The 12,886-nt window shown below is 37.9% G+C and overlaps 1 protein-coding gene across 1 annotated transcript; it reads left to right on the top strand.

The window, feature by feature from the left end:
• The first annotated feature begins 2,291 nt into the window (after positions 1-2,291).
• On the top strand, positions 2,292-12,071 carry LOC122333779 (multiple C2 and transmembrane domain-containing protein 1-like). The gene is made up of 6 exons (XM_043231568.1): positions 2,292-3,065; positions 9,090-9,204; positions 9,346-9,488; positions 10,174-10,253; positions 10,802-10,925; positions 11,973-12,071. Exons 1-6 carry the CDS (start codon positions 2,547-2,549, stop codon positions 12,054-12,056), a joined length of 1,065 nt encoding a protein of 354 aa, XP_043087503.1. The 5' UTR covers positions 2,292-2,546; the 3' UTR covers positions 12,057-12,071.
• Positions 12,072-12,886: the final 815 nt, after the last annotated feature.

Below are 12,886 nucleotides of genomic sequence, written 5' to 3'. Positions count from 1 at the left end.
ATATTTATATACAAAATAAATGATAGGAATATACATTTATGCTGTATGCGTGTCTTTATATATAGATTATCAATATACACACATATATTGTGTTCACAAAAACTTCATTGCCCAGCACTATATTTTATATAACAACAGTGCAATTACAATAATAATATTTATAGCTGATTTTTTCCTTTGCTGTCAAATGTTAGCTATTATTTTTGGCATAACACTGCAGGGAACTTCTCTGTTGAAATGCTTCTCTTTTTTAACAACCGATTTATAAAGCATTCTCATTATGAACTTGTTGCATGTTCAGGAATACTTATTTATATAATTACAACGCAAGCTTTATACTCACTAATGCTGTTTTTTATTCACCTTCGATGCTTGGATGCGACTACTGCTCTAGTCTTAAAGCGTCTAATAATTTATAATATTTCAGAAAATGCGCATCAGACAAGTGTTCATGCCTTGCATCCCTAAATGCCGAATCCGCCTAACATGGCTGACTCTGTCCCTCACAGTTGCGGAGGATGCAGGAGATGCTTCAAAAAATGCAGCAGCAGATGCACGAGCAGGACCTGTGAACGCCGCCCCCCGATCAAAAACAGCTCATCACACAAACAGACACTTAACACTTTACCATCGTCGCACTGAAGGACACGCAGTAAAAGCAAACAGACGTATTTGTATGTCAAACACAACACACAGATATGAAAGCATGCGTCGAGCACTGCGCTTTACAGGGACGCCTGACCTGAGCCTGATAGCTAAAACCAGGCTCCAAGTTAACATATCTGGCAACACTAAAGGTTGTTTTCACACTTTGTACATCCCATTCGATGCTGTATGACTGTTTCCGTGGCAAAGACCGCTGCTTTATTCACAGTAGACATGGCAAATGTTCTGTCTTATTCTGTTTTTTGTTGGCTGTTATCCGTTTCTATCCCGATTTTTTACGTTTTTATTAGCGTGTGCGTGCGCTTAAAATGAGCACTGACTGGGAAACTACATATCTGAGTGATTTTCTACTTTTAAAACGGCTACACCAATAAGTTATTAGATCTTGAACAAGGGTTAGAAGCATCAAAACGTTTGCAGTATTGAAGCAAGTACATTAAGCGTAATTCTTTTTCGTTCTTCACTGTCTCTGAAGGCCTTATCAGAGCACCTTGAATTGCAAACTTTTGTGTATTCTGTAGAGAATTTTCACTGATCCGTGCATGATTTTGTCTACTTTATGGATTAAACATAAAAATGTGATTCTTTCTGAATGTTTTATGTAAGTTAGATTTTAATATGCCTCTTAGGATGACTGTTGCGGTCTTAAAACTTCTAATTATTTATAATATTTCACAAAATGGATATCAGACAATCTTTATCGGTGAACAGGATCATCTTTTATATCACTTTTTGTTGTTGGTTTTAGATGGATGCATTGAGATATTGATTCATATGCCCTGTATGTGTTTACTGAAGCTATTCCTATGAGCATGACAAATGCACCATCTGCCATTTACCACGTTTCCTTTGAAAAATAAACACATCTTCTGTGGTAAACCTGTCTGGTCTGGTCATCTTTTCATCACTGGTGAATATTTTTAGATTTATGATATAATTTCACATTTATGTCATTATAATCTGAATGTATTTTCACTGGGACATATTAGTTCAGGTATTAATATAGGCAATTTTAAGTGTGCATAAAAAGTTACATCTAATAAAATGCTTGTGTGGATTTTGAATAACCCTAATGACTAGAATGATTCAAAAGATTCATTCTGTGCGACAATGATTCACTCGTCGATTCATTCAAAACAACCAACTGAAGCGAATGTCCGCAAATCTAACAAGATTTTAGACATCATTCGTTTTTCTCATCAATTACAACAAAGTAAAAATAGTCCATTGACTACAAAATGGTTACACTAAAGCTCTCACGAAGGAGATTTTTAGAGTTAAATTAGTTTAGTTAGAATCAAAACAGACTCGTTCAGTAAAGGGGCGTGTTCGTTTATCGTGTCCAACCAATGAAATGTTCTTTCCACAGACCGCACTCGAATTCTATTGGTTGACGCTACCGTCAATCATAAAACTCGGTATTCGAATTTAAACGAGAATAATTTGTTGAGTTAAAGTAATACTACCAAAACACCGACTGCTGCGCACTATTAAGGTGTGCAAATAATAAACTTTTGTCTTAAACGTTCATCTTACGGTAAATCGTATTTGCGTAAATATTTGCATATTACATTTTTCGATCAAGTAGTGTCGTAAAAAGCGTTCAACAGAAGTGCTTGTAAACAAAAGCTCGAATGATGCGTTGCGTGACCAAAGATGGCATATTTATTTAGCGTGGATACCAAAGCAACTTTTTTAAATAATGGGCGTGGATGTGCGCCACAGACTGGGGGGAATGTCTCGTTTTGTAAAATCATAAAGGTCTGCAGATGTGCCGTGGAAAAACTTGCCTCTCCATCACTCTACTTCCGCGTCAAACATGCGTTTAACACTCAACGTGTCCTGCTGAGCACAGCAACACTGAAGTAAATGCCATTTGCATGGGTTTGCATGTTTTCTACATTAACCTCACAGAAACATCAGCAGCAGACTGCAGAGATCATATGGAGGGGGACCTGGACATGGATGGTGTTTCTCCATCCCAACCTCAGCATCAGCGGGGCTTGTGGAAATCCTTCCACGGCAGACCCAAACTCGCCGGCAGCCCCAAACTGGGGAAAAAAGACCGAAAGCAAGAAAGCGGGTTTTGGATATTTAAAAAGAAACGACCGAATGGTTTGGACCGAGCGATATCGTCCTCTCAGCCCAATCTGCACAGCGCGGCAGCCGCTCCGGACGGTGGTGAGAGCGGGAGGACGCGCCGCGGCTTGCCCGAGATGGGTGTCGGAAGGGCGGCCGCGGCAGCCGCGGCGCTCGGCGCGGAGATCCAGATGCTGAAAAGAACCAAACCCACGCTCGCCCAGCTGGTGCAGTCTCAACATAAACCTTCTCTGCCTGGGTCCACAAGCACCGATGATGCTGTGACGAATGACAACGAGGAAGAGATCAGTAAAACTGTGGTAAGATGATTTATAATCGAGGTTTTTTTTTTCTATTGCACTGCAGTAACAGAAGGATGCAGTTATCTCATACAGATAGTTTACGCTGTACATTCACATCTGCAGATGTTCAGAACCTAAAGAAATTGACTTACATAGATTGTTTTGATTTTAAATACAGCGATCTTTTTTACTATATATAAATTTGTATTGAATTTGATAGGGATAACTTTTTTTTTTTAGATAAAAGGAGTCTTCAGCAAATTGAAATTGGATTTAGGTTTATAGAAAATCTTTGCTACACAATATTGCAATAAATACATTTTCTTGTCATATTAGTCATATTAGTCAAACCAGTTACATTAGTTTACGCTCTTAAAAATCTGGTGCTTAAAAGGTTCTTGACAGCAACGCCATAGAAGAACCGCTTCTGGTTCAACCATCTCTTACCTTTTTATAATCCGGAGAACCTCTTTGGCCACAAATGGCGTTTTGTGGAACAGAAAGGTTCTTCAAACCTTACAGGTTTCTTATGCAATCATTTTGACAAAAAAGGTTGTTCTATAGCATTGTGAAGCTGTTTTTTATGACGTATTAGCCAAACTTAAGGTGTACCAAGTCGATGTCAAACATCCCGGCGGACCGCAGATGAGCGGCGTGCTTCGGACAGAGCGTTTCAAACCAGATTATCACACAGGCTGAGATCCGTTAGATCTTAAAGCTCGAATCTTATCCCCTCAGAACGATGTCAAGGAAATGGAAACGTATCCAGAATGACTCAGATTGGGTTTAAAAGGCAATCAACCATCAAGCCCATTTGCCTCATTTTACCTGATGTCCCACTTTTGCTAAAAGCGCCCTACCAACTGCTTTGAATATAATCAAACAAGATCCGAATGATTTTGACACTGTAATATTTTTCAGACTGCAAGTCCAAATCCAAATGTAATGTCAGAACTGCTCCAGTTGTTAGTAGAGGTCGTGTTTTGTTGCATGCATGCATGCGAGTATACATCTTTGGCCTTGCATATACCCTTTTTAAGCCTTTAATATATGCACACCAAGGTTTACCGGAATCAGGTGTTTTTGTGCATGGTCATTTTTACATTTGTAGATGCAAAGCGACGTGTTTGCATAGTCAAACTCATGTCAGATACTCAGATTCACACAAGGACGCGTGCCAGAACGAACTCGTGCCGGTCTTTTGTCCACGAGATTTTCTTTTAAAACTGTAAAGTTTGGTCTTGACATTGAGGTTCGTCTACCGCTGTTATTTTCAGCCGTGCTGGCGCTGTACAGTTAGTTCTCTCTGCGCCTGAGGATGTTTGCCAAGCTGGTTAGCAAGAAGAGGAACTTGCCTAGAAGTAAAGACACACAAAAACACATAACAGGCTTAAAGCCAAACCGAGCGCCACGTGTTGAGTAAGGTTGCAGAAGCGAATAACTGTCTTTATTAGTATTAGCAAAATTTAGCATTTTGTATTATTGGTCGTCTGTGTGCGTCAGATTTTTGAGATCTATGAATACAGATTAAAAGATTTGTTTAAGTTGCAGACTCGCGTAGCTCAAAAAACAAATGAGATCCTCTGTTGTTGCTTTTCTGGTAGCGCCAGTGGTTTGCTTTGCTTAAAGCGATAGTTTACCCAAAAATGAGATTTAACTCAAACTCAGGCACAGAAGAAGATATTTTGGGAATTGTGTTTTATAAAAGTGAATAGGCGTGTGTTCATATGCATAATACAGTCTTTTCAAGCTACCTTGGCTCACGGTTAAAAGGTTAGTTTGCCAAATAATGCATTAATTACTCACCCTCATGAGGACATTATTCATCTTTAAAACACTAAATAAAATATTATGATAAAATGTGAGCGTTTACCGACCCTTCGTACACACTTTTTGTATACAACGTAATTTATTCAACACTTCTTGAGTCTTCCACCATAAGCATAAACGAAGTCTATCAAAAGCTGAACGCAAACAGTGCTCTTTAAGTTTATTAAGTTACAGAAAGGTGAGTCTGAGGGTTTGGAACGACATGAGGGTGAGTAATTATTGACAGAATTTTATGGAATGTAATTTTTGCGGGGTTTAACCCTTTAATGCCTCAGTCTCTGAGAGAGTGTAGCGCGCATTTAGTCGTGCGATTTGCGGCAGGTTAATTTTATTTTGAAATAAAACGATAACAAAACACTTGCCAAAAAGATTCGATCCGTTTGCTTGCATGTCGTGTGGCATTAGAGAAGCGTGAACTTGCCAGATGTGTTGATGCATATCTAAAAAAAATCTCGTGGGACTGGCTTCAAGTGGATTTTTTTATGCCTAAGGCGCGTGGCCGACAAAATAGAGAGTCTGATGTAAAGAGGTGTAAACGATGGCAAGGTTTTCATTTTTTAAATGAGAATTCAAAATGGCTTTTATGCGCAGGAGACCTTGAGCGGTATAGTTTTGGACTACACAGTGAAGCGTACAGGTCGCTTTTATATATGCACGTCCATCCCGAGCCGTTACATCATTGGCTTAACAGCCACCAACAGTGCAGCAGAGATTAGAGTCGAACAAACAAGGCCTGGGGATCAGACTGGCACTATCTTTACTCCTCTGCATGTGTGGACTTGCCAAGCAGTTTTGGTATGGAGCTGCTTGAGCTGTTTTTGTAGGTAAATGAGGGAGGCTTTTGGGGAGGTTTGAGATTTGACGAACGGCAGCATGCCTTTCTTAAAAAATCTCAGCGGAGATGACTAATCTGCTAACTTGTGCAACTCAGATCAACTCCTCCGTCTTCATCGCTGATTTTGGTGAGCATGTTATAGTTTAAACTCATGGTATGTGGGAACTGCGGTAAGGCTGAGCTGCTGGAAAACGCAGGGAAAAGCCTGGGAAAAGTCAGCGGAATTAATTAAATCCGACAAATGTAACATTTTACAATTTTTTTTAGCTATGCTCTGCTTTAAAAACTGACCAGGACAAAAAAACCTATTTCTATTTACATTTAAAAATTACATTTTTTTAAATTCTTGCTATAAATAATGCCAAATATGCTTTTATTTTGGATGTGATTAAAATAAAAGTTTTTGTTTGCATAATATATTTGTGCATACTGTGTATATTTATTACGCGTATATAAATAAAAACACATGCATGCATATATTTAATTAAAGAATGTTACGTCTGTATATTAAATATATTTACACGTATCAAATATAAGAAAATAAATATAAAAATTGCATTTACGTGTAAATACTTACTGTAAAATATATACTGTATGCGTGTGTGTTTATATATAATAAATTGCTCAGGCCAGACACGCATGAAAACAACAGATCACGTTTCCTGTCTTAACCCAACTAAAACTAATAGAAGTGAATTCTTAAAACAGCCATTGAGGTCCTCTACAACGGACACCAGAATTTCTGTATATAGGCCACTTTTCTTGCAAACAGGAAGTGGCTCTATAACTTTGTACCACCATACCGTCAACCGCTATACGTCTTCCTGTCAAACACTTCGGCTTATTTAAAAATATTTTCTCTATATTTTCTCTGGCTATAGATGTTTCTAATATTTTTTTTAGTCACGTTCGCACTGTTTCTAGACAAGACTTTGATTGATGAGCTACTTGTACGGACCTGAATAAAGATTTCCAGTGCAGTGGTTGATGTGATTTATTGCCTGGCACTGTTCCATTTCTATTTTGTTTAGATTTAATAATAATAGTAACCCAAATAAATTATTCTAATCAAAATAAACCGTCTTAATTACCATAAATAATATTATTTCATAATCAAATTTGTCGTACTGTGAAATAAAATGATTAAATGCATATTTGCAGTATTTTGTTTATATATTTATTGCGTATAACGGTCATATTAAATGATCAAAATCATAAAACAAAAAAATAATATAAAACATATGATCAAATCGAATTACGGTTGTACTGTAAAATAAAATTCTTACAATAATCGTAGTTTGAAACTGTGGAAGATAAATATTGAAACTGTGAAGATAAATATTGTATCTCTGAATGTAAATCAGCTGTAAGACATCTTTATCTCAAACATGGCACCAGGATGTTGTTAGAGGAGTCCCTGATCTAATAACAATATCCTACATCCTTCTTCTTGCCAATCTTGCCATCAACAGGATGTTTAATAGGCCCTCAAGGTCCTGCTTTCAGCTGACACTGCAAACACATTTAGTGTGTGAGAGAAATGTATTTTTGACCTCATCTCAGAGAGAAAAGAGGAAGTGGAATGCGTGTAGTGCTCGTCAAATGTGTGTTTAAGTGATATAATTAGTGGTGCGTTGTTTCCGAAGACCCAAAGTATGAAACTTTGTCGTTCTGCATCATTGATGCTACAGATAGGAATCAAATCAAGAGGCTTGTTGAGGAGAGTGGTTTGCTTTCACTTTCAGACGTGTGGTCGGACCAGTTATTTTTACTTGACTTGTTGCAGAATTGATTTGAGCCAATAATTACACCAGAATGGCACAAAATATCACTTAACCTGGGCCGGGAATATAACTTCCCTAGTGACGCCTTAGCAGCAACACAACCTAGCAGCACCTAAGCAACCACTTACTGTAAAACAAACCTTAGCAACAACATAGAACACGCCCTGAACACCCTAGCAACACCTTAGCAACAGCTTATTGTAGAACACAGCCTAAGACCACCATAGCGATCACATATTCTATAACACACCCTAGTAACACCTCAACAACCACATACAGAATACACCCTAGCAACATCTTAGCAACCACATACTGTAGTACACACCCCAACAATACCTTAACTCCCACATGCTATACAACACACCTTAGTAACACCTTAGGAACCACATAGAACACCCACAGGACATCGTAGCAATGCCTTAGCCATCACATACTGAAAAACACACTCTAGTAACTCCTTAGCAACCACATGGAACACGACCAGGACACGCTCGCAACAGTTTAGCAACCAAATACTGTAGAAAACAACTAGCAACACCTTATCAACTACATAGAACTCACCCAGAACACCTGTAGCAACATTTTAGCAGCCACATACTGTAGAACACACCTTAGTAACACCTTAGAAATCATATGCAACAAACCTGAACACCCTAGCAACACATGAGTATTTTCACAGAGAAATTGCTAGTATTTTTTTATTTATTTTTTTTACATATAATTGTAAAAAGTAATATGAAATTAAACATTTTGAAACAGAAATACTACAAAAGTGTTTTTCAATAATCGCTGTTTTACTTAGAACTTCGGAAAGGTATTTTTTTACTGTAGTACTGTATATACCATGATGTACATTCTTTAAATGCCTTGCAGTAGGTGTTCAAGTTGGTGGCTTAAGCGCAATGATGGCAGTTTGTGAATACATAACTTTTTAAAATTAAACCGTTAACCACTAGGCCTCACCACTGGAAAAAACCACATTACTTTTTCAGAACTCTAACAGGCTGTTTTAAGCACTGTCAGATGTGTGAAGTTGACATCACATGCTCGGTGTTTCACTTCCTGGACAATGACAACAGCTAATCTAGCCTCCTGTGACTCTCGCTTTTTAGCTCATTTGCAGCTTATTCTGTTCAAGAACCGGTTATGTAGACCAGAAGAGATTATCTGACTGACATGAAGTGACCAACCACAAGTGATAAGACAAATTAATAAAGCGGCATGCAATAAACATCTTAATCACAACACATTCTGACTTTACATTATGCCTTATGCATTTTTGATTCGAGATAAGTGACACTGCACAATATTTCTAGACTATATATGACAGCAAAACATAGGATTAGAACAGAATAACTGCTTGGTTTGTATAACAAGAGCTCAGTGTTATGTTCTCAGTTTTTAGAGCACCAGTTTATCGGTTTTAAGCATCTTGCGACATCCTGTCATAATTTCTACCATGACTTCACCAGGAGTTTGTTTTCTCATATGAGCGTTTTTGAGCGAAACCCTGTGAGGTTCGACGTTAATGGCTTTGGGTGTCTTGTCAAACAGTCAAAGTAAAGTTTTTGGGACAATATCTTTTCTCTTTAGGGCATTAATGCAGCTGGTAAAGGTGGAACACAGCCTTCACTGCCCGCTTCAGCAATGTACCAGTTAGACATCGTGCTGAAAAAAGGAAACAACCTTGCCATTCGAGACAGAGGCGGTAAGACCTGCATCTCTAATACCAGTGTCAATACTTTTAATAAGATGTATTTATATGCTACTTAAAACTTATTTTCCTTCTATATTTGCTGAAATGTCTAATCAGTTTTTTTTTTAAGGTTAAAATGCTCTCATGTTTCAGGAACAAGCGACCCATATGTGAAGTTCAAAATAGCTGGAAAAGAAGTTTTCCGTAGCAAAATCATCCACAAGAACCTTAACCCAGTTTGGGACGAGCGTGTTTGTCTGATAGTGGACAATTTACAAGAGCCTCTGTATATTAAGGTAAAAATACTGTTCATGGATGATCGTTATCATTATATCATTATAATATGAATCCTGAATTAATGACTCTTTTGAGTTGATGCGTTTAAGTGAATCAGAAACATGCTGCTCGCCTCGGCAAAATCTGGTTCGTTTTGGTGAATAAAAATCATATAGCTCGACTGGTGTGTTCTGAATCCCGAATTAATGATTCAGTTCGTTTTGCTGAATCAAAAACTTGCCGCATGACTGATGTAGTCTGGTTTAAATTTTGGATCAATTGGATCAAGTCATAGTGAATTCCCGAAGCTAAAGTAATGACTCTTATGAGGCAAATGATTTTAGTGAATGTGTGTGATCTCAATACCATGAAGACCATGAACCATGAAGACCGATTCCAAAATGAGCAGGTTCTTCTAGTAAATCAAAAACATACTATGCGACTGGTACATGACAATCTTTATTAGCCAGTTCTTTTCAAAACTTATAGCATGAACAATGTGGACCAAGTCTAAAATGAATGACTCTCATGAGCCGGTTCGTTTAGCGAATCAAAAATGAACGAATTAGACTGATTCCAGTACAGGAGACTTATGAGCTGGTCCTTTTTATTGAATCACCAAGAGTAATCAATCGGTCATTTAAAGTCTAGAGCCATCGCTGATATTTCTGCCTAAAGAATTTTCCCTTTTGCAATCCATTTTAGGTGTTTGATTATGATTTTGGCCTTCAAGATGATTTTATGGGCTCAGCTTACCTGTACCTTCATTCTCTGGAGCTCCAGAGGTATAGTGTTTTCATCATTAATACAAAGATTTAACAATTCAACAGTTAGTGGCAAATTAATACATTTCCAATCAGCATGAAGTTAATGGGCAGTTTTGCTAAAGTTTTGTTGTGATCTAAGATTTTATACTGACATTTAGTGCCTTGGATGAAGCATTATACAAATGCAAAGATTTCTGTTGTCAATAAAAGTATTAGGTAGCGCTTTAGTTAACTATTAACTACACCTTTTCTCTCATTAAATCTTAGTTTAGGTACTGGGTAGGATTAGGGATATACAATAAGGTCACGTAGAATAAGGCATTACTATGTACTTAATTAGCACTAATAAATGGCTGATATTCAAGCAATATGCATGGTAATAAGCAACTAATAGGTGTAACCGTAAAATAAAGTGTTACCAAGTATGTAATTGACAAGTGGTCGTTGTCGTTTTAGGTGGATTTAACAATTACCTAAGTTTAAACATGTTTATCAGAAAGATTACTCCCTTCTTTAGGTGATAAACTATACCACTACTTATAATAACAGCTCATGTTTTTTTGTAGACCTCTTGATGTTCGGTTGGACCTTCAAGACCCTCACTGCCCTGATCAGGACCTGGGCTCTCTGGAGCTGGCGGTCAATCTATTCCCAAGATGTACAGAGGACAGAGAGGCCCTCCGACAGGCCGTAAGGCTCATTTAGCAGATTTATGTTGTTTTTTTTTACTTGTAAAAGTTGGAAGAAATTCAATCAGCTGGAAAACTCTCAGCGTGGATCCAAGATGTTCACAGACGTAAAAAAAAAATTTCTCATGAGATGGTATACAAAAAAATGTAGTTCTCAGGAAGTGTTGAGAAACCACATCTAGTCACCTTGTTTTAAAAATAAGCAGGTGACTCATAATAGTTGATATCTTTTTGCTCTACACATCCTTTCAAAGGTTCGGGGTTTTAAAGAAATGAATACATTTATTCAGCAAGGATGCATTATATTGATTTTAAAATACATTAAAATGCCAAACAGCTATTTAAAAGTGCAGTTTTTACTGTATTTTAACAATTAAATGCAGCCTTGTTGAGCAAGAGTGACTTCTTTTTAAAAGTTTATAAAATCTTACCGACCCCAAACTTCTCAATGGTAATATACTTTTATATTTAATTTCAAACAGTACTAGTCTACACTGTGGTCACATGAGCTACTGTGTTGCATTTAATTTGGTTTGTGAAGTCCAGTTAGTAAAAATGGTTCTCATTTTTGAAACATTTTGCGCAAAAACAATCAATTCAAGCACACTGCATTGTGGGATGCCGTTCCAAGCACAGCACGCTCACCTGGCTGACGGAAAAATTGCATACCGTGCAAAAATAGTATAAGTATTATGTTGGGCTAGTCCAAAAAGCCCATGACTTTTAAGAGACACTGGGATGATGGGGCGTTTGTGCTGTCTGCATAATGCATGAAATGACTTTGAATTAGACATTAGAAACCTGCTGCAGTCTGCAGACGGGCGGAAAACCCATCAAAATTCACACGGTGTTCCACCAACAGATGAAACGGCGGCCTGATGGGCGGCTTTGATCATCAGAACAGAAGAAGCGTCTCTTGATCAGATTTAGAGGTTTAGCTTCCCATCCAATATAAAAGTAGCCTTACGGTTAATCAAAGCGAGCCCACCTCCATCCCGGCCCCCTGAATATACAGTAACGCATATGACCTGCTCTGTTGTTTCTGTAGACCGTGCTACTGAGAAGAAGCTGGAAGCAATGCAGTAAGGTAAAAAAAAGAAAAAAGAAGAGCGTTTGCCCCCAGATTCTCTGACTAGCTGCTGTGTAAACTGCCCGACACACTTTAACGATGAACATTTGGTGACTTTTGTGAGCCAAACGCCCTGAATGTGAGCACTGCAGCCGTCTGGTCAGAGCATTTGGGGGGTGTTTTATGGGATCGGGTCCATTAGTTGCATCTCTCAGGGTGGTGGGCCATGCCTTTTTGTAGACATTAGCGTTTTGTGCTTTGGTGACCCAGACATTCACGGTGCATGAGAACCATTCCGCATTCCCCACTGAGGAGCCATTTCAGTGAAAGGGATTCATGCAAAAATCTGTCACCGTGTGAAGTACACTACTGTTCAAAAGTCAGCAGGATTAGCCTCTCGTGATCAACCAGGCTGCATTTGTTTGATCAAAAATACTGTAAAAATACTGTTACAATTTAAAATAAACATTTTCCTTTTGAGTATATGCTAAAATGTAATTTATTCAGTTGACGTAAAGCTGAATTTTCAATATTATTACTAGTCTTCAATGTCACAATCCTTCAGAAATCATTTTATATACTAATTTGCAGTTATTATTAGCTCTGCTTAATATTTCTATAAAAACCAAAATGCATTTCTTTTCAGGACTTTTTGATCAGCTGAACGTTCAAGACAGAATCGATTTGAAATATAAACGTAACGTGCAAACTGTAACGTTACTGATGTTTTTACTGTGATTTTTGTTCAATTTTCGCTTGATAGACCCCAAACTTTAAAACAATAGTGTACTTGACGCTCAGATTGTTCTTCTCTGAGCTTTGCAACCACATTCACCGACCCCTTTTGCTGTATAGACACTATCCTTTTGTGTCCAAAAAAATGTTTTGAGCAG

This window comes from Puntigrus tetrazona, unplaced genomic scaffold (genome assembly GCF_018831695.1).
Source record: "Puntigrus tetrazona isolate hp1 unplaced genomic scaffold, ASM1883169v1 S000000376, whole genome shotgun sequence".
Lineage (NCBI taxonomy): Eukaryota > Metazoa > Chordata > Actinopteri > Cypriniformes > Cyprinidae > Puntigrus > Puntigrus tetrazona.
Note: the sequence above shows the minus strand (reverse complement) of the source record. Positions and strands in the feature narration are given on the sequence as shown.

Bases quoted from the DNA above. Each gene is read 5' to 3' on its own strand.
- LOC122333779 (XM_043231568.1), top strand. From the start codon at position 2,547: ATGGGTTTGCATGTTTTCTACATTAACCTCACAGAAACATCAGCAGCA. The intron at 3,066-9,089 runs GTAAGATGATTT...TTTTCTCTTTAG, and splicing joins AAGAGATCAGTAAAACTGTG to GGCATTAATGCAGCTGGTAA. The intron at 9,489-10,173 runs GTAAAAATACTG...AATCCATTTTAG, and splicing joins AAGAGCCTCTGTATATTAAG to GTGTTTGATTATGATTTTGG.